Source organism: Corvus moneduloides, chromosome 5 (genome assembly GCF_009650955.1).
Source record: "Corvus moneduloides isolate bCorMon1 chromosome 5, bCorMon1.pri, whole genome shotgun sequence".
NCBI lineage: Eukaryota > Metazoa > Chordata > Aves > Passeriformes > Corvidae > Corvus > Corvus moneduloides.
Window position 1 is genome coordinate 42,327,309 of NC_045480.1, and position 25,779 is coordinate 42,353,087.

The 25,779-nt window shown below is 37.5% G+C and overlaps 1 protein-coding gene across 1 annotated transcript in view; it reads right to left on the reverse strand.

The window, feature by feature from the left end:
* Positions 1–18,477: 18,477 nt before the first annotated feature.
* TACR3 (tachykinin receptor 3) overlaps positions 18,478–25,779 on the reverse strand; it is a 38,102-nt gene continuing 30,800 nt past the window's right edge. The window contains exons 4-5 of the mRNA XM_032110186.1: positions 23,790–23,986; positions 18,478–20,888 (exon numbers count right to left, since the gene is read on the reverse strand). Coding sequence (XP_031966077.1) covers positions 20,573–20,888; positions 23,790–23,986 — 513 coding nt within the window. The 3' untranslated portion in view covers positions 18,478–20,572. The remainder of the gene's footprint in view (positions 20,889–23,789; positions 23,987–25,779) is intronic.

The following is a 25,779-nucleotide window of genomic DNA, read 5'->3' on the forward strand; positions in this document are numbered from 1 at the left end:
TATTGCAGGTTGACAAGAACAGTGGCTTGGGAACTGTTAATTTGACCTTGAACAGCAGGGCTACTTAAGCTATCTTAAACCTGTGTGTGCTGCTCCATGGCTTTTATTCTTATCTCTGTTTCCTCACCTGCTCATTAATGGAACTAATCTTTCTACAGTGATTCAATCTTCTCTTTGGAGAATAAATCCTGCTGAATTGATTATGGGTTTTTAATTTTTCTTTTTACTTTTTTGGTTATTTTCCATTATAATCAGTTCTCTAATACTTGTAGGAACCCAGAGTGCCGAGAATATTTCTCTGCCTGTTTTTAAGGGTTTTTACCCCCCTGGACACCACTGGTATAGCTTTAAACCTTGGAAAAAATTACCAACAGTCAGACAACAGCTAGAAAATACAGTGGTGTGAATTAGGTTATAGACTACTATGTAAGATTGTCACAGGGTGAAAAATTTAGAGGTTTTAGGCTTCTTTTTATAGTAATTAGATAAAAGTAAAAAAATACCAAAATGGAGGATTGTTGTTGTTCTCTAAGCCTTCTTCTCCTTCTCCTACTGCTCCATATTTTGCAGTAAAAGTAGTTTGGAATGATTGGATAGAAAATTCCTCAGTTCCTAGTCGTGTTACTGAATAATTGGTAGGAAAGTGAAAATAATGTACGTTTTTAGTAACTATTGGTTAAAATGTCTTTAAAAGGCTGTGTAAATCTTGATAATTGCTCCCACTCCTACTTTTCCTCCTTCCATGCTGTACCTGGGTCATGCTAGTGGCTCAGTTCCTCTGATAAGACTTAATAAACAACTATCTGGAAGCATTGAAACTACAGAAGACCTCTCGTTTTATCTTTTAAACTCCTTGCAAGGACTTTCAGCAAATTCTCTCCCATCAGGAGAGACTCAATTTATGGCACGTTAAAGTGTCAATACTGCTGTTTGGAAGATACCTTTACAAATCTTCCTGCCAGCAACAAAAGTATCTAGAGACAGAACCCCCCTTTTTTTGGCAATATGGTAGCTTAAATGCAGGCCAAACATATGGTGTGAATGACGCAAGTTATTTCTTGATTGGGAGTTACCATTTTTATTTCCTGTCCTGTAGCTACTACTGTTGTGTAGGTTTCTTGTAACTCTTCTCAAGTGTTTTTATTTACTTTCTAGAGAGGTTTGTCTGTGACTCCTGTGGCAGTATTTTTGTGGCAATACTTTTTTTCAGTTTCTTTGAAAAACGTTATCTAGATCTTCTAGGATACATTCCACTGCATCCTCTTCATTTGGATCATCTTCAGTCAGCATACGAGAGTATTCTGTATCACAGGTCTGGAAATGGGAACCAGGAATCATTACTGTCCACTGTGTAAAGATTTGATGAGACACACGCACACACATTCTCTGGGGAGATGGGGAAATACTTTTCCACAAAAATATGGTGAAACTGCTCCTCTGCTGAGGAATTAAATAGAAATTCCTTTGTGTCCTCACAGCCTCTCTTATCTTGGATGCTATGCATTCAGTAAGACTCAGGTCCTCCTTTTTTGTAAGTCAGGGTGTTTTCTTCCTCTTCAACATAGTTGTGATTTTACAGAATTTCTGCTCTGTTGTGACTGCTGTTATTATTTATTCTGGGTCCCATTTCATACATCTGCTCCACATTCAGAGTGAAAACTGCCAAGATACTGCTCTCACATCAGCCTTTCACCTTTTCCTACTGTCACAGCGATACTTTAAATTCCTTACTGTTCTACCAATCCGTTTACCAGTAGCAGGATGTCACATTCAAGACAGTTGATAGGAAAGATTTAAAGGTGGTACATGGTAGCAATGACAGACTTGCCTTGATGTCCAGTAAAGCTTTTTTGATGCAAGTCAGCCAGAATCAAGTGAAAAGATAAAGGAAGAATAGTCAGGAGAAGGTCTGTTAACAAAATGGGATGAGATGGTAATGAATGGGGATTAATGAGGCCAGATTCCTTGGGAAAGGCTTGCATTGCAGAATAATAAAACGGATTTCTCTGTTAAGTTTTGTTCTAGAGATAAATACTTCACTCTCTGAAGTGCATAAAAGACAACTGAAGACATGTCAACAAAATGCAGTCCACTGCTTTGCGAAGATGTGCTGACTTAGCTCTAAATGTGTTACCTCGCTCCTGGCTGCATGAAATTTGAGTGTTTTTCTATTTCTAGTAAAGTCCTGCCCTAAAGCCAGGGTGGAATATCCCTCTGCAATTATATCAACTAGGCAAAAAAAACCCCATGTGCATTCAACCTGGCTTGGGAGCATTCACTTGTCCCTGCAGATTCTACCTGAAGGAATTTGCAGAACTTTGAAGAAAACAAAAGAGCAGGTGAGGTATGAAAGGTGTACAGATATATTTATTGAGTATAAACAAGTAATCACATATTTAGTTGCCTGCCCTTTGTAAGCATTGTGACAGAAGTGGGAGGTGTTCAAAGAAGATTTTAAGAATAGTTTGGAGCATTAAATGTGTGTAAAGCATTGTGATGCACAAGGGAAACATGGAAGAAATCATAAGGCCCCTCTTGAACTGGAAAAAAAGAAAAGCATTTTCCGGAAAAGCATTTTCCCAGGAAAGATGAACTCTGACTTCCTGATAATGAGGTAGACAATGCCCTCTGTAAAAGAGCTAAGGGGAGGAGCCAATAGGCATGTATTTGAATCAACAAGAAGTTGAAACTGATAGAAAATTTGGTCTTTTAGAGCAGTGATATGGAATCTCTGACATGTGGGAGGAAAATTGAGTAAAATTCCAAAAGTGTGAGAGAGAGTACTTGAAATATGATAAATTTGTTTTGTAAAAGAATTATTGTTACTATTGAATGTGTCATATAAATTATGCTAGTCAGCTGCTCTGTTTGTATTTTTCATTTAATGCCATATAGGGCTTCTTGATATGATTGGAATAGCAAAAGAAACTTTATGAAATTAAACTTTCAAAATATGTTTTAGTTGGTTAGTGGCTTTGACAGAAAGTCAGTGGAGAAAGAATCATCTTCTTGCTGGCTCAAGATCCACTTTAAATTTAAGCAAAAACAACGAGTGCAGGGGAAGAAAAAAATGCCAAACAACTTAGTGTTTTGCCTGTGTTTAGAACTTTCTGGTGTTCAGATTTTTGTGGACTAGCTAATGCTTGTTTTTCTATGATTTTGAGAGTATAATAAGTTGCCATTTTTAAATGAATGATTTGACAAATATTCTTCATTTGTTCTAATAGCTGAAAGCTAGATAATAGAAGCATATGGAAGAGTAAATAGGTTCTTGTTAACAACCTGTTTGGGAAAAAAAATTGATCTCCTTTTGCAAACTGGACTCTGTATTCATCCAGGCAAGGAGAAGGTCAGAAAACCTTCATATTAACCTTAAAAATACTAAAAATCCTCTGTAAACTGCATTGAATTTGTTGCAGTAGCTGGAAAGACCACTTATATCCCCACTTCGACCCCCAGTAACTATGAGACATGAATAGCTTTCTTTTTTCTTATAAATGAATTACATTTCTATTATAGAGAGGCAGCCAGTTAATACATAGAAAACATTCACATGAGGTCAGAAATTTTGACTTTCTTCTTTCATTTCTGCTCCAAAACTGCTTCTGATATTTTCCTCAGTATTAGAATGTAGTCTTGGAATCTGCAGGTAGCTGATTTTTTCTAAGATTTCTGTAGTGCTTATGTTCATGTACATCTGCCTGTTTTCCAATGCAACTGTTCAATGATTTTCATGTGGAAAGATTCCCAAGTGCATTTGTTGCATATATGACTAAGCACAAAGCTGAATATTGGCATGGGTAAGCCTGGAGAGTAGACATAAAGGACAGTTTCAGTCTGTGAGATGTAACACTTTATTTTTTGTGTCCTTATTGAGTAACATTAAGGTGTGCTTTAACACCTGACTCAGCAGAATTGTGTGCTTCTACAGGAACAGTTTTTGTAGCTTGACTACAGGAGCAAATACAGACAGATCCTTGTAGGGGTAAAAGTCCTTACCTGTGCAATTTCTTTCCCTTTATAGTGCATCTGACCAAAGCTGTCTTGAAATCTCTATTACTGCCTATGAAGTGAGCAACTTGTTTTGCAACAGTGAATCAGCTTAGTAGTGGAATTAGTAGCTAGAACTGGCTCCTGTATCTACCGGGGACCTGCCCTTCTGTCTTCTTTACAATGTTGTTATGTTTGTAACTAATTGGTCATTCTACTCTGACTCAATTCCTGCTCTCCTTCACATATACACGCCTTGAATTCACTTGAAAGGAAGAATTTTCTTGTTATACTCAAATAAATTTTCTTGTATGCTTTGGTTCACATGAAACAGAAGTGGATAATGAAAATAACGTTAAAGAACCTTCACATTGTATTAGTTTCATTCTTTGATGATCGTAGCGCAATTACCTAAATAAGTTAATATAAGGCCAACTTACAGCGCTAATGAAAAACACCAGAGTGATGGCCTTCAGAAATCTGACTTAGAAGAACAATTGCCTTCTGTACACACCAATCCTTCCTGTCTCTTGTAGACCATTAGCTTCAACATCTTTAATTATTCTTCCTTTTCCTGACCATTTTTTTCTCATGTGTCTAGGTAGGCTTAATGGGTGACACACAAAGCCTCTTGAAAAACTGGAAGATAAGCAAACTTAAAGCATACACTGCTCTTTCTCTCTTAGGTATGAAAAATAGGCAACAAGCCTTAATTGTGTTTTCCCCATTTGGAATATTTCAATTCCTGCAGGAAGAAGTGGCATTCCTCCTATATGGATTCAATGGAAGTTGCTGGACAGATACCACTTTACACATAGCTCAAGTACCATGTAAACTTTCCATCAATGTCTTTTTATGACACTCAGGTGTGAGTATGGGGTAGACTTCAGTAATGTAGATAGTGGAAGGTGCTTTAAAGAAGTGAGCAAGTGCACACCATCGATGAGAACTGTATGAGATACCTTCTGGGATCTTCTGAATAAGCCTTTGGGTGCCAAATGTCTCATTTCACTGTCTAGCTTATAGTAAAGATAAGTTCAGTCTCTTTTTATCTGTCAAGTGTCTGAAGAGAGGCACTCTACTGACTAGGTGAAAAGCAAATACTGCTAGTAAAAATGGGAATAGATACTGATGGGAAAGGACAGTTCAGCTAGAGTTCTTACTCTCAAGGGTGTTCCCATTTTCTTTTAGAATCCTCATGGAGTACTCTTTTGCTTCACACTCTGCTTGATACAGTTGGGCCTCTGCATTGCTCAGTGTGGTCCAACAGTTTGTTTATTCTAAGTTTCTTTATCACAATAAAGTGACTGTCCTGGACACTGCTATTTTTGTTACTGCTTTTTACAATAGTGTCTGTTTGCTGTAGCCTTAACCTGTGAATTAATGAGATTAGGAATTCAAGCAGAGCTTTCTGTTGCTGCAAGTTGTGTTGAGCTTATGTTAAGGTAGGTATCTAAAGGTGGGAAGTTTTCCAACAGTGGTAATTAAACAGCAGAATGCACTTCCAAGTTCAGTGCTGATTTCTGAATGATATTTTAGCAGCCATCAATGAGAGTTTGAAATCTATCACTTTAACAATTAAAGACATCCCAGTGAGGAAACCATTGCCAAATCTAACTCCTGTTTGTTTCACCTGTTGCAAAATAATGAGAACAGCCTGATGACAAATCTAATAATCTGTGACACGTTTGATTATAAAATGCCCTCATCACTGTAGGCACAGTTTATTTCTCAATTTGCAGAAGCATCATTCTTTACTTTTAGAAAACAACCAATTACATGTGTGTGCATTTTTTGAAGAAATTGAAATTAAACTTAGAGATTTGTTAGAAATAAAATTAAATAATTGATATAATAAGTTTGCAGGACATTCTAACTTACATTATATTCCACAAAAGTTCTTAAACATTTAAGTTCTTTAACATTTAACTTCATTTCACCCAGAAGACTCTGTATAACAACAGACTTGTATATGAGACTTTGTACTGACAGCACTGCAAACTGAATGCACCATGAGGGCAGCATTTGGCTCACTGTCTTAGGAGCACTGCTCAATGTTATTGCAGTGGTGTTTGTCACCCGTTCTAGTGCGTTTTAGAGACTGTGCTATGACTTGAGCTCTAGCAGAAGGTCACACCCCAGAAGATCAGTGCACAGAATACTTCCTGCTCCATTATTGTCTGCTTTCTTTTACTTGGTACAGTCAAGCAAACATAAACATAGTAATTTACTATGGACAAAGAAACTAGAGAGAGTAAGAATCTTTACAAATATATGAGGAAAAAAGTGGAGTTAAAAACCAAGAAAACGAAAAGCTGTTCATTAATGAAGGAGAAAATAATACATTATTGTAAACTGAATTTCTTTTTTTGAAGAAAGGGCTACTGCTGTAAACCCCTGTAAGCGTCTATATAAATATGAGGTGCAATGAAGTAGACCAACTACAAAAGCCAAGGAAGATCTGTGCTTTCCTCAGAAGTGTCATATGAGAGAACAAATAACAGTCTTTTCTGTTTCTTTTCTGTTAATTGTAATTCTTTAAAGCATGGTAGGAAAAATATTGTAACACAAGTTGTAATAAATAACTTTTTTTTTTTTCCCCTAGGAAAGCTATCAGATGGAAAATTTAGGCACATTTCTGTGGTAGAAAACCAGTGGTGGTCATCTTTAATGCATTGAAGATGACACTACAGTACTTGTTTTTCCTATGGAGCCTGCCAATGTAGTCTTTCCCACAGGGTAATTTGCAGGGGGACTGATGAAGAGCAGAGAGTGAACAAGTTGGTGAGAAGAGTGGTTTATGGCATTCCATCTCACCTACAAGCTTTGTGGTGTCAGATTTTTTTGGTCTTTCATCTTGCATGCTTAAACTTTTCAGATGTCTGTAAAAGTAACGCACACTTAAACTTTGAGGCTTGATGTTCCCTGTACTGCTTTAATCAAATGTTATGAGAAAGTACTTTACTTGCTAAAACAAAACTTTTAGTGGGTGCCGCTGAAGTTTCTGGCTGAAGGTCTATGCAGCTTTTGCATATGCCTGAGGTGGGTCATTTTAATTCAAGATTCAGTAAGTTTCACTAATTTCTAAGGGGAAAGGGATTGGCTTCTAGAAATTATTCTTAAAATTCGTTCCAAATTTACCAAGACTAAAAACTTCTGGTTGCAGTGGGAAGAAGGACAATGATACTCTAGTTAGGTATTGAGCTACTTGGTTGTGTCTCAGGGAACTCAGCTGTGTGCCCAAATACCTACACAGGCACACACATTTAGCTAGTAGTTGAGTTGAAGCTCTCTTGAAAATATGACAAAATCTAAGTCTCTGATTCTTTGGAGATATTTTTTTCTTCTCTAAGCTGTTTTGTGATTTGATCCTTGTGTTTTTTTCATGTTCTTTCAGCTGCATTGTAGTTGTAAGGTGTTTTGCTACATAATGTTCTCTAACGATGACTTCTTTGGCTTTTATTTAGTTGTGAAATGATGCCCTGATCTCAATGGTGAACACTAGCAATAGCAAGGGAATAGCTGAGGCTAAATATGTGCTTTCTGTGATGCTTACTAGAAAGAGAAATATGTTCCAGACATGAAGGTGTCAACTAATAGTTCTTGCTACTCAAGGGACATGAGTGATTGCTGTACATTCTTGTAATGATGGGGTGTGTGCATTTTGTAAGATACCTGCCCAGGAATAATTTTCAGTGATACTTTTGTTAGCTTTTTTCCTTTGTGCCTGTGATTAATCCATTTCAGTACCTGAGTTGCTCAGAGAATGTGCATTACACTGTTCAGCTTACAAGTTTCGTATTTACATTATGGTAGCTTTCTGCCTTGTCTTATGTGATATAGTGGTTTCCATAATTTGTACCCACACACTGGTAACAACACCTTCCTAGCCATGATTTCAAATCATAGCACTGTGAGGGCAGCTGTGGGGAAAAGTAACTCCATCATATTCAGGCCCAATACAATCTCCACCCTTTATTCTATATTGTTTACACTATGCTTACATCCCACATAATTTAATACACACACACACACACACATATATATATATATCAGTTTGTAGCATTAGATTAGTTGTTTCTCTTTGCTTCTTACTGTGTTGCTGGGGGTTTTATCATGTGTTATGGAGGTTTTTTTCTTCCCCTGGAACAGAATGTTCCACTTATGACAGTAATTCAGGCAAGCCACTTCTTAGACTTTAATACTTTAATATTTAAAAAGAACCTTTCAGTCAGGCCCTTTTCTGTTTAGATACTTTTGCAGAGGAGCAATTGTGTGGATAAGAATAAAGGACAACCAGTTCCCTGAATTCCATTTTTTGACACATGTACCTGAAACCTGTTTCACAGAGGCTAAAGCAACTAAGTTATGACTTTCTACTCTATAGCTGTCATTGAGGTAATAGCTTGTTTTCAGTGCATTTGCTTCATATTTGCAAAAAAGATTGCTCTGAAATGTGTTCTTTCATCTCCACTTTATAATGTCACAACTTACAGCATTGAGATCTAGTATGTGCAGTGTCAAGCATCTTTGGCAAGATGCTGAAATACTTTAAAAGCATCTCCCTTGACTTTGTCAGGACTTCAGAGAAAGATGCTCTTCTGTAGTGTGAAAAGACCTTGCTTGGAGTGAACTAAATGACTCAAATACAGAAAAGAAACAGTGTGTGATGGTTTAGACCCTTTGTTTCAGCCCTTGGTTTCTCAATTGAGGAGGGAATAATGAGTTCCAACTGTAGTAGTGGGAAATTCTGTTTAAATTCAGATGTAGTAAGTCCCCATCACTCAACTCACTAAAGTGCCCTCCCATGTCAGGCGTGGTGCCATGGATACTTTGGGAAGGTCTGTATTTTCTTAATGATATCAGTGACATCCTGAACTCAGAATGTGGTAGACCAATTGCAGAATAACCCATATTAATAGCTTTTAGAATATATAGAAAAGCAACTCTTGCTGTTTAATACACTCAACTTTTCAAATTATTTTGTCTCTTCAGGTGATTTTGCCTATTACAAGTTCTTGCTTTTATGCAGTTAGGAAGCAGGATTTGTGCTTTTGAAAGATTGACTGTAGCTGTGTTGCCTTGCAGTCAAGATTTCCATGCGTGTTGGATTAGTTAAGAACTGAAAGATAAATATCAGACAGTTGTGGAGCAAAAGTCACTTGAGACAGATCATAAACTCTTTATTAACAAGGTAAACAAAATCATTAAAAGCTAGTAGTTCCAAGGGACTTAGGATGAAAGACAAAATTCTTCTAGCAGAAGCCAAAGACTGCTGTGCAACTTGCTGCCTCAGTTGGCTGTGCTCTGTGCCCACAGGGGAGGATTTTATTTCACCATTGTGGTGTATCTTGCTTTCAAAAGACATGGGGTTCTGAGAACAGACTCTGGCTGTTACATTTCTGATAATTCTAAGATTTCTCTACAAACACCCACTGTTGCACAGCAGGAAAGGCTTTTCCTCTTACATTCAGTAAATTAAATAATTTGAATAGCTTAGTGGAAATACCTAAGGTCTCTTTAATGTTTGGATACTATAAGTGCTTTTTTCGTTCACTTCCCTGAGGATAAGTCCTGCCTGACCAACCCAGTGGCCCCCTGTGGTGGATTGTCTATGTCAGTGGACACAGGGAGGCTACAGATTTCATTTATCTGGACTTCCATAAACGTGACATGGTTCCCCACAACATCCTTCTCTCAAAATTGGAGAGAGGTGGATTTTATGAGTGGACTTTTAGGTGGATCCAAAAGTGGTTGGATGGTCACGTCCAGAGGATAGTGGCCAATGGCTCAGAGTTCCAATGGACATCAGTGGCAAGTGGTGTCCCTCAGAGGTCTGTATTGGGACCAGTGTTATTTAAATATCTTCATTAATGAAATAGATGAAGGGATTGAGTGCAGCTTTAGCAAGTTTGCAGATGACACCAAGCTGAGTGGTGCTGTTGCCACACCTGAAGGATGGGATGCCATCCAAAGGGACCTGGACAAGCTTACGAAGTGGGTCAATGGGAATCTCATGTGATTTAGCAAGACCCAGTGTGAGGTGCTGCATGCGTGTGCAGAAAACTCCGGTACCAACACAGTCTGGGGAATGGACAGATCAAGAGCAGCCCTGCTGAGAAGGACTTGGGGGTGCTGGTGGATGAGAGGCTGGACGTGACCCAGCAATGTGCACATCCAGCTCAGAAAGCCAAAAGATAAGATATTAGTAAAAGGTTTTTCACCAGATAGTGGCTGGGCACTGGGCTCTCCAGGGAACTGGTCACAGCACCAAGCCTGACAGAGTTCAATAAGTGTTTGGATAATGCTTTTGGGCACGTGGCGTGATTCTTGGGGCTGTCCTGTGCATGACCAAGAGCTGGACTTTGATGAACCCAGTGGGTCTCTTGCAACTCAGCATATTCTATGATTTCAACAAAACTTGTCATTTATAGCTCTATAATTTTAACAAGTTCTCAATTTCTGTGTAAATGGATGTGTGAGGTGCAAAGCAAAGCTAAGGAAAATAATGGTATGTTTTCTTCTTTCTATCGGAATGAATACAAACAAAACATTACAATGAAAATAGCTGGGTCAATTTTTCTCAGTCGTATCAGAGTGAACACTGTGTTGATTTAATTAACTTTGTTGCATACAGTTGAAAAGAATATAGTATTTCGTCCCAAGTATTCTCTCTCAGACATCTGTTGAATTCAGTGTTAACCTTGCCAGGAAAGAGAGGCACTGTACTTTTCTGTTGGGAGAACTGGGAGATGTTTTGAGAGCCTTTTCTGATTAAGTTGACTAATACTATTAGCAAACCTATTTTCTTCTGCTAGTTCTTTGTGTTACATTTTAATTTGAAGCACATTGAAGCAGCAGTTTTGTTTTCTGTTGCATGAGATACACAACACAGTGTGGCTTACTCCATGGCAAGAACTTTGTCAGTATTATATTACTAATGTGAGAGAAATAAGTACAGTGCTTATATGTTAGGATTATGAAATGATAATAATTTATTTTATTATACTAATATCTATAAGATGAGATATATCTATGCCCTGTCAGTTTTCAGTGCCATGTTTACCCAGTACCTTCCTCGGGTACACAGTTTGATATGTAAAAAGACCTATTGCTTTTTCATATTAGAATGGTACAGACATGTTTGTACTTTGATAGTAAAAAACCATAGATTATCTGGTGGTGGGAAATAAAAAAGTTTTTAAAAAGCTCTCTTAACATTTGTGGGAAAATGAGTTGAAAGGAATTACCTTTGCCTTCCTGCCACCTCCCCCTCTATTTCCAGTAAAAGCTTTTCTGGTATGCTCATTGAGGAAAGTGCTGAGCTTTAAAAATACACATTTAATGATTTCTATAGCTTAGAGACTGACTGCTTTCCCTCAGAGTAAACAAGATTAATATACTTTTTTTTCCTATTCTTTTCTCTTTTCCCTTTATCTCTTACTCTTTTTTCCCCTCTGAAATTCTTTGAAATAAAATGAATAATCAGCTATTTCTAAGAGTGTTATTTAAAAGCATTTCCATTGATTATTTAAGGGGACAGTACATAACTATAATCATGATCTGACATTTGCTGCTTTGAATCTGTGTTAAACAGTAATTTTTTTCTTGTTGAGTACTAAATCATTTTCTGCAATTCTCATCTTTAAGATTGTGAACAAACCTGAGTTATCCCCTTTCCATTTACAGAATTTGGGACAAGCCTTCTAAAAGAGGAGGAAGATCTGGAGACTAATGTTTCTCAGCTTTAGTGGCCTAACTCTAACACACTTTTCTTGTGGAGGTGGCAATAATTCGATAGGACTATTTCCAGGCTGCCTTGCAAGTACAGGCAATGCGTAATAGTCAGCTAGAGGAGCAAGAGAAAAGAAGTGGAATTTATGAATATGGGCAGAAGCTGATGATGAAACTGATAACTCTACTTAATCTACTGGAGAAAGACAGAAACTCCAAATATTTTCAATGGATTGAATTTCATCAGTGTCTTACGCTGCAGTAGTGTGATTTTGTGCAGCATTCATCCAAGCTGTGGAAGAAGAGAGCAAAATCTGCTTTTGATTAATAATATCATAGTAAAGTCTGACCCTGTGCATCAATAACTTGTGATAACAAGTTACTTACATATGCTAATTTAATTTGTGTTCACAGTCCTGGGTTTCTAAAAGCATCCAGTTGATGCTCAGTTGTTACAAGTGTCAGCTGCTCTCAGGATAGTTATGCTGCTTCTTTGGAGGTTGACTGATGTATAATCCCAGCATAGACAACAGAATTCTCTGCCTTCCTCTTCAGTCTGATTAAATATGCCCCATGAAAAGAGAGCAGATGAAGTTACTTCTTAGTTTGAGGAAAAACTTTATCACATTAAAAAAAAAAGAGGAAAGGCCCTGTACAAACCAGGAGACGGGTTTGAGAATCAGCAGCACTAGTACATCTAGAGTAGTGTGCTTGCTGAGTCTGTGCCACGGTAGGCACAAGTAGCTCCAGGTGAGGTTTATGGCTCTTTTCCTCATGATTTAGTGCTCTGCTGAACATCAATGTGCAGGCTTCTTCTTCTGTGGTCTGAGTTATGTGTTAGAATTGCTGCTTCTGGTGTTCCCCAACACCAGTGAACATCTCTCCAGAGACAATACTTTTATGAATTTCAAATTCACGTCTGTCAGGCAAAAGGTAACTTCTTATTCTAGTCTATTCTGTTCAATTTTTCTCTACCCTTAGGGTTTAGTCAGGAATTGAGGGCCTTGCAGAGTTAACAGCTCTGATATGTACTCTACCTCCTTAGCAAAGTTAATTTAGTATTTGACCTTAATTTTTAAGAGTTTTCTCAGTGATTGGAAAGACAGAATAATATTAGCAGGGCTTTGTCAATTAAAACATGAAGACCTGTTCTAATATATTCAGAAGCATGTGGTGCCTTGTGTAAGAGGAATTTAATTTTTTTTCTGTTTTCAATTACCCCTAAAGCCAAAGGCTTGTATTTTGGTACCCAAACTCAAAGTTCCTTTATCACCTCCACAGAGGCCTCAAAAGAATTCAGACCCTTAATGCAATTATTAGCTTCCAGGCAAAATTTTTTCAGTAAGACAGGAATATGCATTTTGGGCTGAAGATCACATTACATTGATTAGGCAAATGGTGACCCAGATCCCCTTATAGCTGTATATCAAAATTTTATCAACCTCTGACACATCCATGTGGGTTTCTATAGAAATACTCACCTGACAGTGGAAGAAGATAGGGAGATTATTAGCCTTCAACTATTGGGTTGTCCCCGTGTCTCATTTCTGAATTCCTGTTGGGTGTTTATTATATTACTTAAAAATTCTTACAAGGATCTGAGCTCTGTGAATGGGCCTCAGAACCACTGCTAAGCGTACCGCTAAGGTACACTGGGAAGTTGCATAGTTCTTTTCTGTGGATGAAACTTGTGGATTTCATTCAGGGTCTTTTTCCTTCCCTGGAACTTGTGTATGTGTGTATTATTTGTTCTATTTCAAAGAATTTCTGTGGAACACCCACACTGGTATTTCCTGGTGGCAGGCAAGGCAAATGGAATTGTTTGGTAGAAAATGGTTAAGATTATCACTCCTGGCTCTTTCCGGTATTTAGGTCTATGTTGAGACAAGGTGTGGAACTCTGTGTCAGAGCTTGCAGCAGTGAAGCCACGCTGGGAAGTCTGTCAGGCTGTACCACAGCTCCCTCATACCCTTAGGGTCAGGCCCCTCTTGGGTTGAAACAAGGAGGGCTTGCCAAAGGTCTTGTTATGGCAGTAAGGTGGGAGGTGTGTAGGGTGCGTAAAGAGTTCTACACTTTCCTTTTTTGAGAGCTTGGCAGATGGTTAGACTGAATTTCACCCCCACCCTTGGTATACATTAGGATAATAATTGCTTTAGAATGTGGAGGTAGCTACATGTATTATGAGTGGGATGTATGTGATTAGGGATAATAGAAATGATCCAGCCAAATGCCAGCATGGGCAAGTTTACCTGTGGTAGTTTGGTAACTTCAAGGTAAATCTTAACCCTCACAGAGCTCTATGTCAGTAAGTCTTGTGCTATTTTTTTGTACCTAAGCTTATCTGCTGCTAGCTCTGAAGTGTCTCTACATCCTGTTAGTTTTATGGTGGTTACATGTCTGACAAGCTATGAAAAGTAGTTTTGGGCCCAGAGAAAATTTGTTTGGCTGCTTTCTCCCTCCTCTGTTAGTACTGGTCCTGCTACCCCATACACATTAGCCTGGCTAGGTGACAGCAGTGGCATGACTTAGTAACCATGAGGGTGCTGCAGTGCAGGGCATACACAGGATGAGAAGTGAAGATCATAATGCTTCTATTATTACTTCCTTTCTGCCTTGTTGAAGTTGCCAGTCCTCAGGAGAACTGTTTCAGGTGAGCCACCTCACCTGGCCCATGCCTTCCTGGTGATACGTTTGTCTATATGTTTTTAAGAGTCCAAACTCAACTAAACAAAAAAAGGCAGTGAATGTATTAGAACACACTTCTGAATAAAAGCTTACTTTGTCTAGTGTAAGGCCCTGCTGAATAGAGCTTCAGGTCAAGGCAAAGCTGTACCTTTGATCATGGAGGTGTTGCTGGCTGCCTTAAATTTTTCAGTTCTCATACAAGATGTAGATTTCAGTATTGCAAACAGGAAAGAGCTGCTGGCTGGACTGCTCTGTGAAGTCCTTTAATGCTGGAACATTTCCCTGTCCTTGGTCAGAACTCGCGTGGTGGAATCTCTGCAAATTTGGAGATGCTGTCCGGGAAGTTTTCCCTTGCATTCAAGAAGGAGCTTGCCTGAAGTCTAGGTGTGTATAGTATCTACAGACTTGATTTATTGTTACTCTCATTTGCATATGAATTTGTGGGCAATGTTGAAGTGCTGCTGAACATTTCAAGTGTTGACAGATTTGTAGGGTTTAATTGGTGAATATCTACTGATTAAATTATTAGTTGGTTGGTTTGTTGTTGTTTTTTTTTTTAATCTAAAGCATGTAAATCCAAGCAAGCTGGGCAGCATGAATTTCCATAGTAAATGTACTTGGGAAACACTATTCATGTGACTGGTCCTGGTGTCCCTTTTTCTTTCTGCATCACAAATATTGCAGTGAAAAACTCATTGTTTTGAAACTTAGGAATGGTGATTCCAGAGGCTATGTTACAGAGTACTCGTAACAGGCAAGTTTGGTATTTGTAAGCTTAACCTTTGCTTTGGGAAACTTGATTCCAGTTGTAATACAATATGCATGTTCCAGTTTTATACATGGGAGAGAGGCAATTCAATTAGTAACTATATCCCATGTGATATATGAACCCATCTAAATACAATTTTTATTTAAATACCCACAGCAGCTGCTCATGGGCTGATAATTCTTTATCTTTGACTGGTTTTGACAGATCATTTTGAATTATGAACATAGAACCACTTGAATCTGCTCATGAGCAGGAAGACAGATTGAATGGAATGCAATATTTAATACAGGAAACTCACAAGACATTTGTAAACAGTGGTGTATCCTTAGCAGCATCTCCTGCATTTTTTGTAGTAATCTGTGGAGGTATTTCTTAACAAACAGCCCATAATATTTGGCACTATAAATTTACATTCATCTTAAATAAGAGGAAGAAGTTTGGCACATGTAAATTTCTACTTGAAATAGGCACTTCAAAAGCCTTGAAATAAATGCAACAGGAGCAAGAGTTTCTCTAAATTCCTGGTGGGCACAGCCTGAGAGATTTTGAAATTTGTATCAGTGAAATAGGTTCTTCTTCACTGGTGCGAAAGATGTTCCCCAGTACTAAAGTAGAAACATCCACATCCAAAATACCTGAATGTTTTTATTTATATAAAAAAGCACCAACTTCTAAAACCTGTTTTGCTCTCTTTTTTTATATTTGTTCCTTTTGTATGTTATTTTTGAAAATATGTATTGGTATTGGTCAGTGACCTTCCTCAGTGATGCATTTAGTTACCAAATGTAAAGATGCTGCAAATAGCTCATGCTGTGCAGGTCTGCCAGTGCCTCCCAACCTTAGCAATGCGCCATAAGTGAACTGGAAGGAAGGCTGTCACGGGATTCCTGTCAAAGAGATACAGGCTGTAATCTACTGAATGCATCTTGTCTGAGTACTGTGAGCTTGCTTGAGTCCGTTTTTCCTCTCAAAATCATGCTTTTATGTGGAAGACTGTTGTGAATCCTGATTTAGTATTCTGCTGACTATGCCAATTTGTCACAATTGAGTGGTTTAGGCAGCTTAAAAAATCACTCTCAAAGGCATTGATGAAAGTAAGTTTTAATATAAATTTCTGGAAGGGCAACAAAGTTCAATGGCAACATTCGCTCTATTATTTAATATGTAAATGAAACATGCAAAGGAAAATTGGCTTAAAATCACTTTAGAATGATTTGCATAGAGACCAGGGACGCAAGTTATAAGGGTGTAAAGGGTAAGGAAGACCCTCCCATAGAGTCACAAGGTTCGGAGTGGACCCCATCACCAAACTTAACCTTAGATGTGATTGTTTTATGCTTAAAGGTTTTAAGTAGCACTTACTCAATTGAGTAAACCAGCATTTATAAAGTAATTCAATAAAATTGACTACAATTGTAACAGTTACTTAATTATAGTTCTGAGGTATCAATATTTATGCTATACTTGCTATAGGTTATTTAAATCCGTTCACACATATGCATGCACACAGACACAAACAAGTGTGTATGAAGGTACCTGTGAAAAATTCCCTGTGATTTCAGTCAAATACCTGTGTTGAGTGCCTTGGCTTTTCTCAGCTGAGGTGGGTTGATGCTCAAAGAGTGAGACTTTATCAGCCAGTGCCCTCACAAACATGAGAGTTTGCAAGCTCCAAGAACCATCTCACTCAAAGGGATATTCTGGCACATCCCACTGAAGTCCAGGAAAGCTCAAAGGGCCACACTTAGGACCCCTATTTATAGGGTAGCAAGACGTAATCTGTAAAATTTCCATCCTCAGACCAGTAATCACTGGAGTTTCCAAAACAATTATAAATTGTTTCCAATACAATTTCAGATTGTTTTCAAAACTCCAGCCACAATGGTATAATTCCCCATGGGCTATGGTTCAGATAGGGAAAATTGCAAGGCTGTAAGTGGGGGACTGATTGTGCTCTTGCCCTTCATCTAAGGGATGTTCCCAGCTTAACCATGCAAGAGTTCCTATATGGTCCAGGGAAGCTTGACAACCCAACTCATCACGCAAAGGCTGAGGCCCAGTGGGGCTTCCTGAGGTCATTGAGGGGTTCCAAGGAAGAGTGTGGGGAGGAGAATGCGCCACCATTGAGACTTGAGACAAGAAATGAGTGGAGGGGGGTTATTGTTTAAATAGTTATGTTTAGCTTTTGTTGGTTGGTTGGTTTGGTTGTTTTCTTTTTTTTTTTTTTTTCCTTCTTTTTGCAAGTTTAGCCAATGTCAAGGGAATGACAGGATAAACTGATACTGAACATTCTGTGAAACTCCTCTACCAAGGGAGTCTCCCGGCAAAATGGCTGTTCAGGGAGCAATGAAATCTCTTCATCACATACGTGTTTTAGAGGCAGAGTCCAGTAGGAATTTGGGCTGAAGTACTATAAACTCTTATACTGGGAAGGGCTAATATGTTTCAGGAGATTTTCAAGATCAGAAGACCTTTCCGGATGCCGTTTATTGTAGCTGTTTTGGAGTATTATTGTGCCCTTCTCAGTAAGAAGCTAGCTCAGTCTGTTTTCCTTTACTCCTAGCAAAATTGAAGAATGTGGATTGAAGGTTGCAGACATGAGACAGCCACAGTGCTGCACCAGCAATCACACAGGAGCATGTACTCTGCGTGCAGGCTACTACTTTGAGCAGTCTTATTGACACAAACTGGGGATGACCTGATTTCCTCTGCACTCAGTAAGGAGTGTCAGGAGGCCTACAAGGAATTTTATAGTGACCAGGCCACTTGCTGAAAATGTTTGTTCAGAAATAGTAATTCATATGGAAACTGCTGTCAGTCATAGCTTTTGCTGTGCTGCTTGTTTAACTGTGTAAGCCTGCATATTGTTGGGGGCTGAGACACAGAGATTTATTTGCACTATGTATCGCTGTAATGTTTTGTTAAAGCAATGCTGTGATTACAAGCACAGGTTTCTTCATTTGTTATACAGGAATATCCTGTAACTTCAGAGGCGAACTACAGGAATCGTGATGGTGTTTTTTATACCTCTAGCCTACCAAAATATAGCGAGATTATCAACGGGCTAGTTGTCCAGGAGGTTGCATCATAAAACAAAGTGAAATTGTTTCACTAGAGGTACAAGTTTGAGGAAGCCACCATTGCTTTCTTGATACTTGTCACTGAAGAATCATAAAAGTTACACGAAGATGATGTTTTATACATTCATGATGCTGTATTTTTGTATACAGCTTTTTCAAATTTATCGTCTACATTTAAAAACAATAAATTTATCAACACTGATTTTGTGATAGCCATAGTTAGAAAAGACAGTTTATTTAACAAGTATACATTTTCTCTATGTATGTTTCTCAGAAGTTGTACATGAGCAGACAGAGGACTTCACAGCATATGTTTGTAATACATCACCATCAGGTTAATATACTTAGGGTAATTTTTTCATTTGTGTGTGGCTGGCTGTCCTGGATCTTCTCAACAGAGTTGTTAAAAACCTGTGAAGATTTTTAAGTTCTTAAAACAGTATTTCAGGGGAAAAAATGTAAAAGTATTTTATAGGCATTGCATGACATTTGCTGGATTACTACACACGTCAAAAAAAAAAAAACAAAACCCAAACAAGGACAAGTGAGAGTACTGCAATGACATGATGGAAAATAGCTGGGTTTTTTTAGAGAAACAGACTGTTGAAAAGCACGGACTGACATTAGAAGGAAAGTCATTAATGAACGGAGCTCTTTGCTTCAGTGGATTTAAGATCAGGCCATAGATGGGAAAAGTATAAGTCTGGAATTGTGATACATTTTTATAAGAGTACAATACTCTATGACCAGGTTCTTTAATTATTCCATGCATAGAGAGTTTAATGTACTAGGTTTATGTATTTGAGGATATTTTACCTGATGCAGGGTTTTGATTTAGTAAGTGATACCACAGTGCACTGAATTCACTATACAAGTTACACTTAGCAGAACATAACAATTGACTATATACTTGAATCACAATACAAACATGATTCTTATTTTACTGTTCTTGTATGATATGCACACTGTTGCAATGCTCATTATCCCCAGTTGCTGGGAAGGAATGTGGACTAAAGCCAGCTCAAGCCTTTCTTCAAACTTCTCTTTATCAATTGCTCAGCTTTGGTGCCGTGTTGGGTTCAGCCAGATAAACACTGCCCTGTGCTGGTTTAGCTAACTCGGGAAGACATTCACACTCTTTTGCTAATGTTTTAACTGTTTGATAACAAACATTTATGTAACCAGTCTATCCATGCAACTGACATGTCATTTAACTAAAGTAGTTATTTAGTAATCATTTAACTAAAAATAAAGTAGTCATTTAACTAAAACAAAGGCTGCTCTCATTCAGCTTTCTCTGCAACAGTGGATTTTGTCTGATTTTGGTGGGAACATGTCTGTGTAAGAATGCCTAGCATATTTTCAGATGCAGGCACAGGAGTATTTTTACATGCATCAAGCTATGAAAAATTTGTGAAAAGAGCCCAAATTTTTTTTTTTCCCTTGTGGAAGTTTTTCATCATGAATCTTGTTACTTTATCTTTTGCAGAGAAGAGTTCATTGCCACAGTGGTATTTTTTTCATATGCGAATCTCCAGTTTAAAATCTTTTGACCTTTCTAAAGTCAATGAGAAGGGTTCTGTTAAGGTCACTGGAGACAGACTTAGTACTAAGGTACAAAGCTGTTAGACATTCATCAAAGCAATATATTCCCCTGGAAGTACAGATCCCATTAGAATCTAATGTTTACTAATATGCAAACTTTGGTAGAATTTAACTTAGTCTCCTAGTCATGTTCTCCTGTTCTTATATGTATTTGCAAAATTGTACTGCTGCAGGCAGAACTGAACTGCATTCACGTGAACTTAATTTTATCTATTTGTCTGGGAATGGGACTAAATTGTAAAACAGCTTAATAGACATGGGGCTCATTAGGTGTTCATTATAAGTACATTTTTATAATCAAATCTTATGTAATTTTGTTACTGTAGAATTAATACACTCGTAATGGAAAACATTGTACATTTCTGCTACAATAAGTAAAGGAGCCTGTTACATTTCAGGAAGTCAAACATAAATACCAGAGGTCGGAGACAACTCAAACGAAGTTTTTTATGCCATTGATTTATTTTGGATAATCCCTACAAACACTGTTGTGTGTAAGGTGCAACTGTGCTTTTGGACTGAGGCATATGTGTGTCTTCAAATTCCTCTTTCTCTCCCAAGCAAAAAAAGTAAGAGATAGCTGAAAGTCTCACAATATTTATAGCTAGGGTTTGTTAGTAGAATCTGGTTTGCTTTCCTGTGGTATGAATATCAAGTCCCAAAGTAGGAGAACGTTGACCAGGGTTGCCCTTCTAGCAATGCGGAATGTTTAGGAATAAACATCTGCTGATGTGTGCAGTGAACTGATGAGGCTTGAGGCCATGGAGGCGGTCTTGGAATTCCTCTGTGAACAACCATTGAAGTTCAGGTCCCTTGGAGCTGCTCTTTTCTTATGGCTGGTGTGCATGCTGTCTCCATCATTAGTGTCGAACACCACTGTCATGCTGGAGTCCATCCTGGACACAGCGTAGAGGCTGCTTTGCCGTGTGGGGTGAAACCTGGCTGCCTTTAGCTCCAGCTCATCATAGCTGGACACCTCAATGAAGGGGCACCAGTGGAAAGCTCGCTTGAAGCCAGCTCGGAACCTAGGAGGGAAGAAGCCTGGTGAAAGCCTGTGCTTGGCAAGAGCCAGCCTCAGGCCTTCATCTGAAAACATACATGGTGCTGGCAGGGCACTGACTTGGCAATTATCCTGCCCCTACACCTGGGTGTGGTGAAGTCAGTTGGAGTTTCCTTGACTGAAGTCTGAATAGGGTAAAAAAGATGGTAGTAACAACTAATGTTGGTTTCTGATTTTCTATATGCTTTCCCTGCATTTTAACAGTGGTATTTTCCTCATAATAAATTTCCTGTCCTTTGCCCGTGCTTAAGTAAACAAACACCAACTTTCATAGAACTGTCTTCACAGAAACTATTTTTGATTTGACCTCTGATGAAATCTGCATTTTCATCTTCTTTCAGCAAGAAACTTTGTAACGCTCTTTTCTCTAAAATACTATCCCAGTTTCCAAATTTCAATATCTCTTCTGTGTTTCTCTCTTAAGAGATGCTTTTACAGGAATGGTGTAACGACTAATAATTGTGTAAAATATTTGGAAAATAATTTTTAATAATTAAAGAGGATCCTAGAAAGTTGAAATCTGAATGTGAGCAATATAAAAACAGGTGTTTTGAGGCTTTAGATTATTAGAGTTTGCAATATTCATACAGAGTTATTTTAATTCAGAGGCAGGGATTTACCATAAAGACCATTATGTTTTGTGTGTATCCATTTCCAGAATAGACGTTTAATATAATAGAGGAGCAATTCCCTAGATATCTATGTATAACTGGAAAAATAACACCTTTTCACCTAGACCTAAAGCTTACCTGACTTTCTCACTTGTCTTGCGTCTTTTCTTTTATTCCAACAATCAGCTCTGTTGTTTATCCTGTCTGTAAGTTTTTTTACAAAATGGTTCAACTACCACAGTGATGTCTGCAGTTAAGAATTCAGATGAAGTGTTCAGTTAAAGTTAACTGATCTCACAGAAGTGACTTTTCCTTCCTCAAACTTTTAAGTTTGCCATGGAGTTCTCACATGATGACAATGGAGCAGGTAGGTTGCTATGCAGCATTCTCTGTTTACATGCAGTCCATATTTTGGAAAAATACTGAAAGAACCTCAGATGGAAATGGATTTAGTGATGGGAACTGTAAAACCAAAACATCTTTAAACTGTATTACTTTTCTTGGCACTTTCCATCCTCTTTCTAATTCAGGGCATGTTTTTTTTTCATCTTGAAATAATGCTCTCTTTATCTAGATATGTAATATCCTAATTAGCCTGGAAGATGAAGCTGGGAATGGATGTTCTAACTCTGTCTGATACTAGATCCAGCAGAGACATGAATTTATCTGACTCCCAGCAACAAGCTCTATTTTCCTACTTAATGAAAAGGAAGCAGACATTCTGGCATCTTCATTTCAATATGGACCTTAATTATAAGAAAATTGTCACCAGTATTTCATTCTTGCATCAAATTCTGAACAAGATGACCTTTAGTGTGTCTCAAAATTATTAATTTTTCTTTGGCTGTATTTTTTAATCCAGACGTTTAATTTTGCAATGTGCAAGTGTCAACATAAGCCACATCAGAAATAATTTTTTTTAAGAATGCTTTTGTAACTGTGCCATTAAAAGTTTTTCGAGAAAATGGGGTTAGTTTAGAAGTTTTAGGGTAGTAATTGAAAAATATGAGGCCTCATTCTTCCTTGCCTTTGATTTTTGCAGACACTTACTGAAATCTGGTTTCTGTTGAAATTAATGGAAAATTTGCCATTTGAGTTACGGTTCTGTTCTGGCATGCTAAAATTTTACCTCATCTTTTAGCAGGTGTAAATGATGAAAAGAGGCAGAGAAGGCTGTATGAATTTAGTCATTACCTTGTCCTTTTAAAAGATCATGAATATTAATTGTCATAAGTTATCCTCATCAAGGAGCAAGACTCCAGTGTTTTTACACCAATAAAAACTCATTAGGATTTGTTAACTTCATTTTTGATTAGACTCCTTTTGTCAGGTACTGCATGATCTTTAGCGGGGGTTTAGAATTATCTTGCAAAATTGGTATAAAGTTTGACAGTAATTAAACTTGGCACTGGCTGCTAAGTCAAAAGAGATTTGAAATAATATTTAGGATTACTGATTCATACTGACTGAGTTTGTGAAGTAATTAATTGTTCTTGGTGATCTTTATTTGATAATGCTAGAAGAAATACTGGAGAATAGGATTGCCAGGAAGATGTTTGTGTAGATCCTGGTCCTACAAGTTGAAATGAAAAACTTGAGTCCCTTCTGTAATGCAGTAGTCTCAGACTATCAAGTATCTGTAAAATGTCACCAAACTCAACAGGTGCAGTGCCTTTGAAATTCCGACCATAATGTGTTGCTATCAAACAATACTGTAATTTAGTATTGAGTAATGAGAATATAAGTCTTTGTATAATATTTATGAGCCTGTTGCAGCTCTCGGAGCACAGCAGAAATCTAATGGTGAGGTATACAAAACACAGTAAATCACATTTTATGTTACGTCCTTCCAGCAAAACAAAATTGGGGCTGCAGTTAGTGAACATATGGCTTGCACTTTATATTGCTAATGGCCATCTTCTTTATTTTAATCTTTTGCAAACCAAAAAACATTAAACTGCCATAGATGTTTAAATTTTGCAAGTGGACATAGGAAGGACTGGTTTCTGAAAACTGAATTTTGCTCTGAAATTTTAAGTACACCAAAATATTTACTAGAAGTACACCTTTGGTTTTTTGGGATTCTTTTCGAGTACAAACCTAAAGAAAGGTTGGTTTGTTTTTGGTTTTTTTCATTTTTTTTTCTTTCCCACTCACTGAAAACTATTTAAGTGAAAAGTCTATGTCTTTTATTTGATTGAAACAATTTATATTCTTGTTGACATTATGCATCTCGTTTCATAACCAGCTCTTACCTCTTATTAAGACAGCAGTAGATAATGGGATTGTACATTGTAGAGCTCATGGCAAGCCAAAAGCTGGCTAAATAGATTTGCTGAATGTATTTCCACCGATTTAATTGTTGATAGATCCCAGTAACTATGAAGTAAATGTGGTAGGGCAGCCAGCAGACGGCAAATGTCAGCACAACCACAATCATCATTTTTACCACCTGAAAGAAAGAAATAATAATGATATTTTGCCTTTTTTATTTGGACTAGCATTTCAACATCCATTAATAATTTTCTTGTAATTAATTTTTAAAGTTAGTCAAAGGAAAGATGAATATGCTTTTATATAGTTTTTCATTTTAATCTGACTCTCTTAATTATTTTTTTTCTTGACTGGAGATATTCTTTTACCTAAGAAAAATAACATGAAAATCTTCCCTAGCTTTATTTGTATTTATTTTTCCAAGTAGTGTGTTTGCTTACTTATATTTGGCTATCTAAAATAGCACTTTTTTCTGTAGGCGTAATCATGGCATAACGTTACAGGGTGTTTTATTAGGACCCCTCATTTTGATCTTTATTTACCGTGGTGTGTCTTTTTTTGTTGGCTGAGAGTCTATTTCTTGTCCCCAGTTTTCAGATGTGATTTGAATAACACTAGGTTGTAGGAAATGAGCAACTGCAGTATCCTGTATAATTTCAGAGCCTAACAATTCGCTTGGCTGGTGATCTTTATTTGTTGTTTTCTGCAGGCATCACAACATCTGTTAGCTACTATAGTTTCCAGTAAGCACAAATGAAGAGGAGCTCTGTTTTGTGCTCCAAACACATGAAGAAATCTTGCAAGTCATGTAAAATTTTCACTCCCATCTTTCTCTTTTCAGCTATGTGAAACACTAATCCAGCTACCATTTTCAGTGCAGTATGTCACATGTTTACACCACAGGTTTTCTTTTTGTAGCTAAAATGAAACTAGACATGATAGATCTATGCTGGGAAGTCTCTTGCTCCTTTGTACTTGTGAATACTGAGGAATAACAGGAATTGCTATTAACAGTCCCTTTATTTTCTCTGTACAAGGTGGCATTTCATACTGTTTCTAGTTTTACCTGAGGGAAAAACCAAAAAGCTGAAATTTGCCATACTTATGTGCCTTTGGTTAATACTTTTATAAAATTCCAACTAACATAATTAAATTATTTTCCCTATAAATGTTATGGTGTCCTATCCCATATTACATCTTCCTATGGGAAACACAAAGCAATTTTTCATTTAATAGCTGGCACCAGTTTACAATCTTTCCTGCTGGGTGGGACTGTAGGGTACAAGATTTTACTTATAAGAATATTTATTATTGCTGATATATATACACTGATCATCAATTAAAGGTAAAAAAGAGGCATCTGACCACATATACAACATTAATAATAGTTGGTTCTTCTAAAGCACTTTTCATCAGTTAACTATAAATCACCCTGTGATCAGGAAGATCAGTATTATTATAAAGGAAGGCAACACAGCAAAACATTGTATCACTTTCACCTTTCACATGTACATCTGTGTGTCTATATCTAAGCATATATAGAAGTTTATGGGACTATATATGCAATTTTTTTGGGTGGGAGGGAAGAGGTTATGATATTATGTGGACTTCCACTTTCTTCTGCTGGGGACTGGGCACTTCCAGCTCTGCTTTGCACACATTGTATAGATAGAAGACTTAACTCTGTAGTTTTACCACAATACTTAAGCTATCTGTCCGCTGATTTACAGGTGCACTTTGCTGGTTACTGTGTTCTTATAGATCTGTCAGGAATGGTAAGTGTTACCTCAGCGACTTTCAGGACTTCTGTAATTTCAGAACATTTGAGAGTCTAATTACTTACCTTGATTTAATTAGCAATTCTTGCAGTACCGTCTGTGCATGTGAAATTGTTCCTAGAGTTATTAATCATTGGACTATCATAGGTCCTAAATGAAAGGATTTGTGTGTCCAGATTTTCAAAATGTAAAC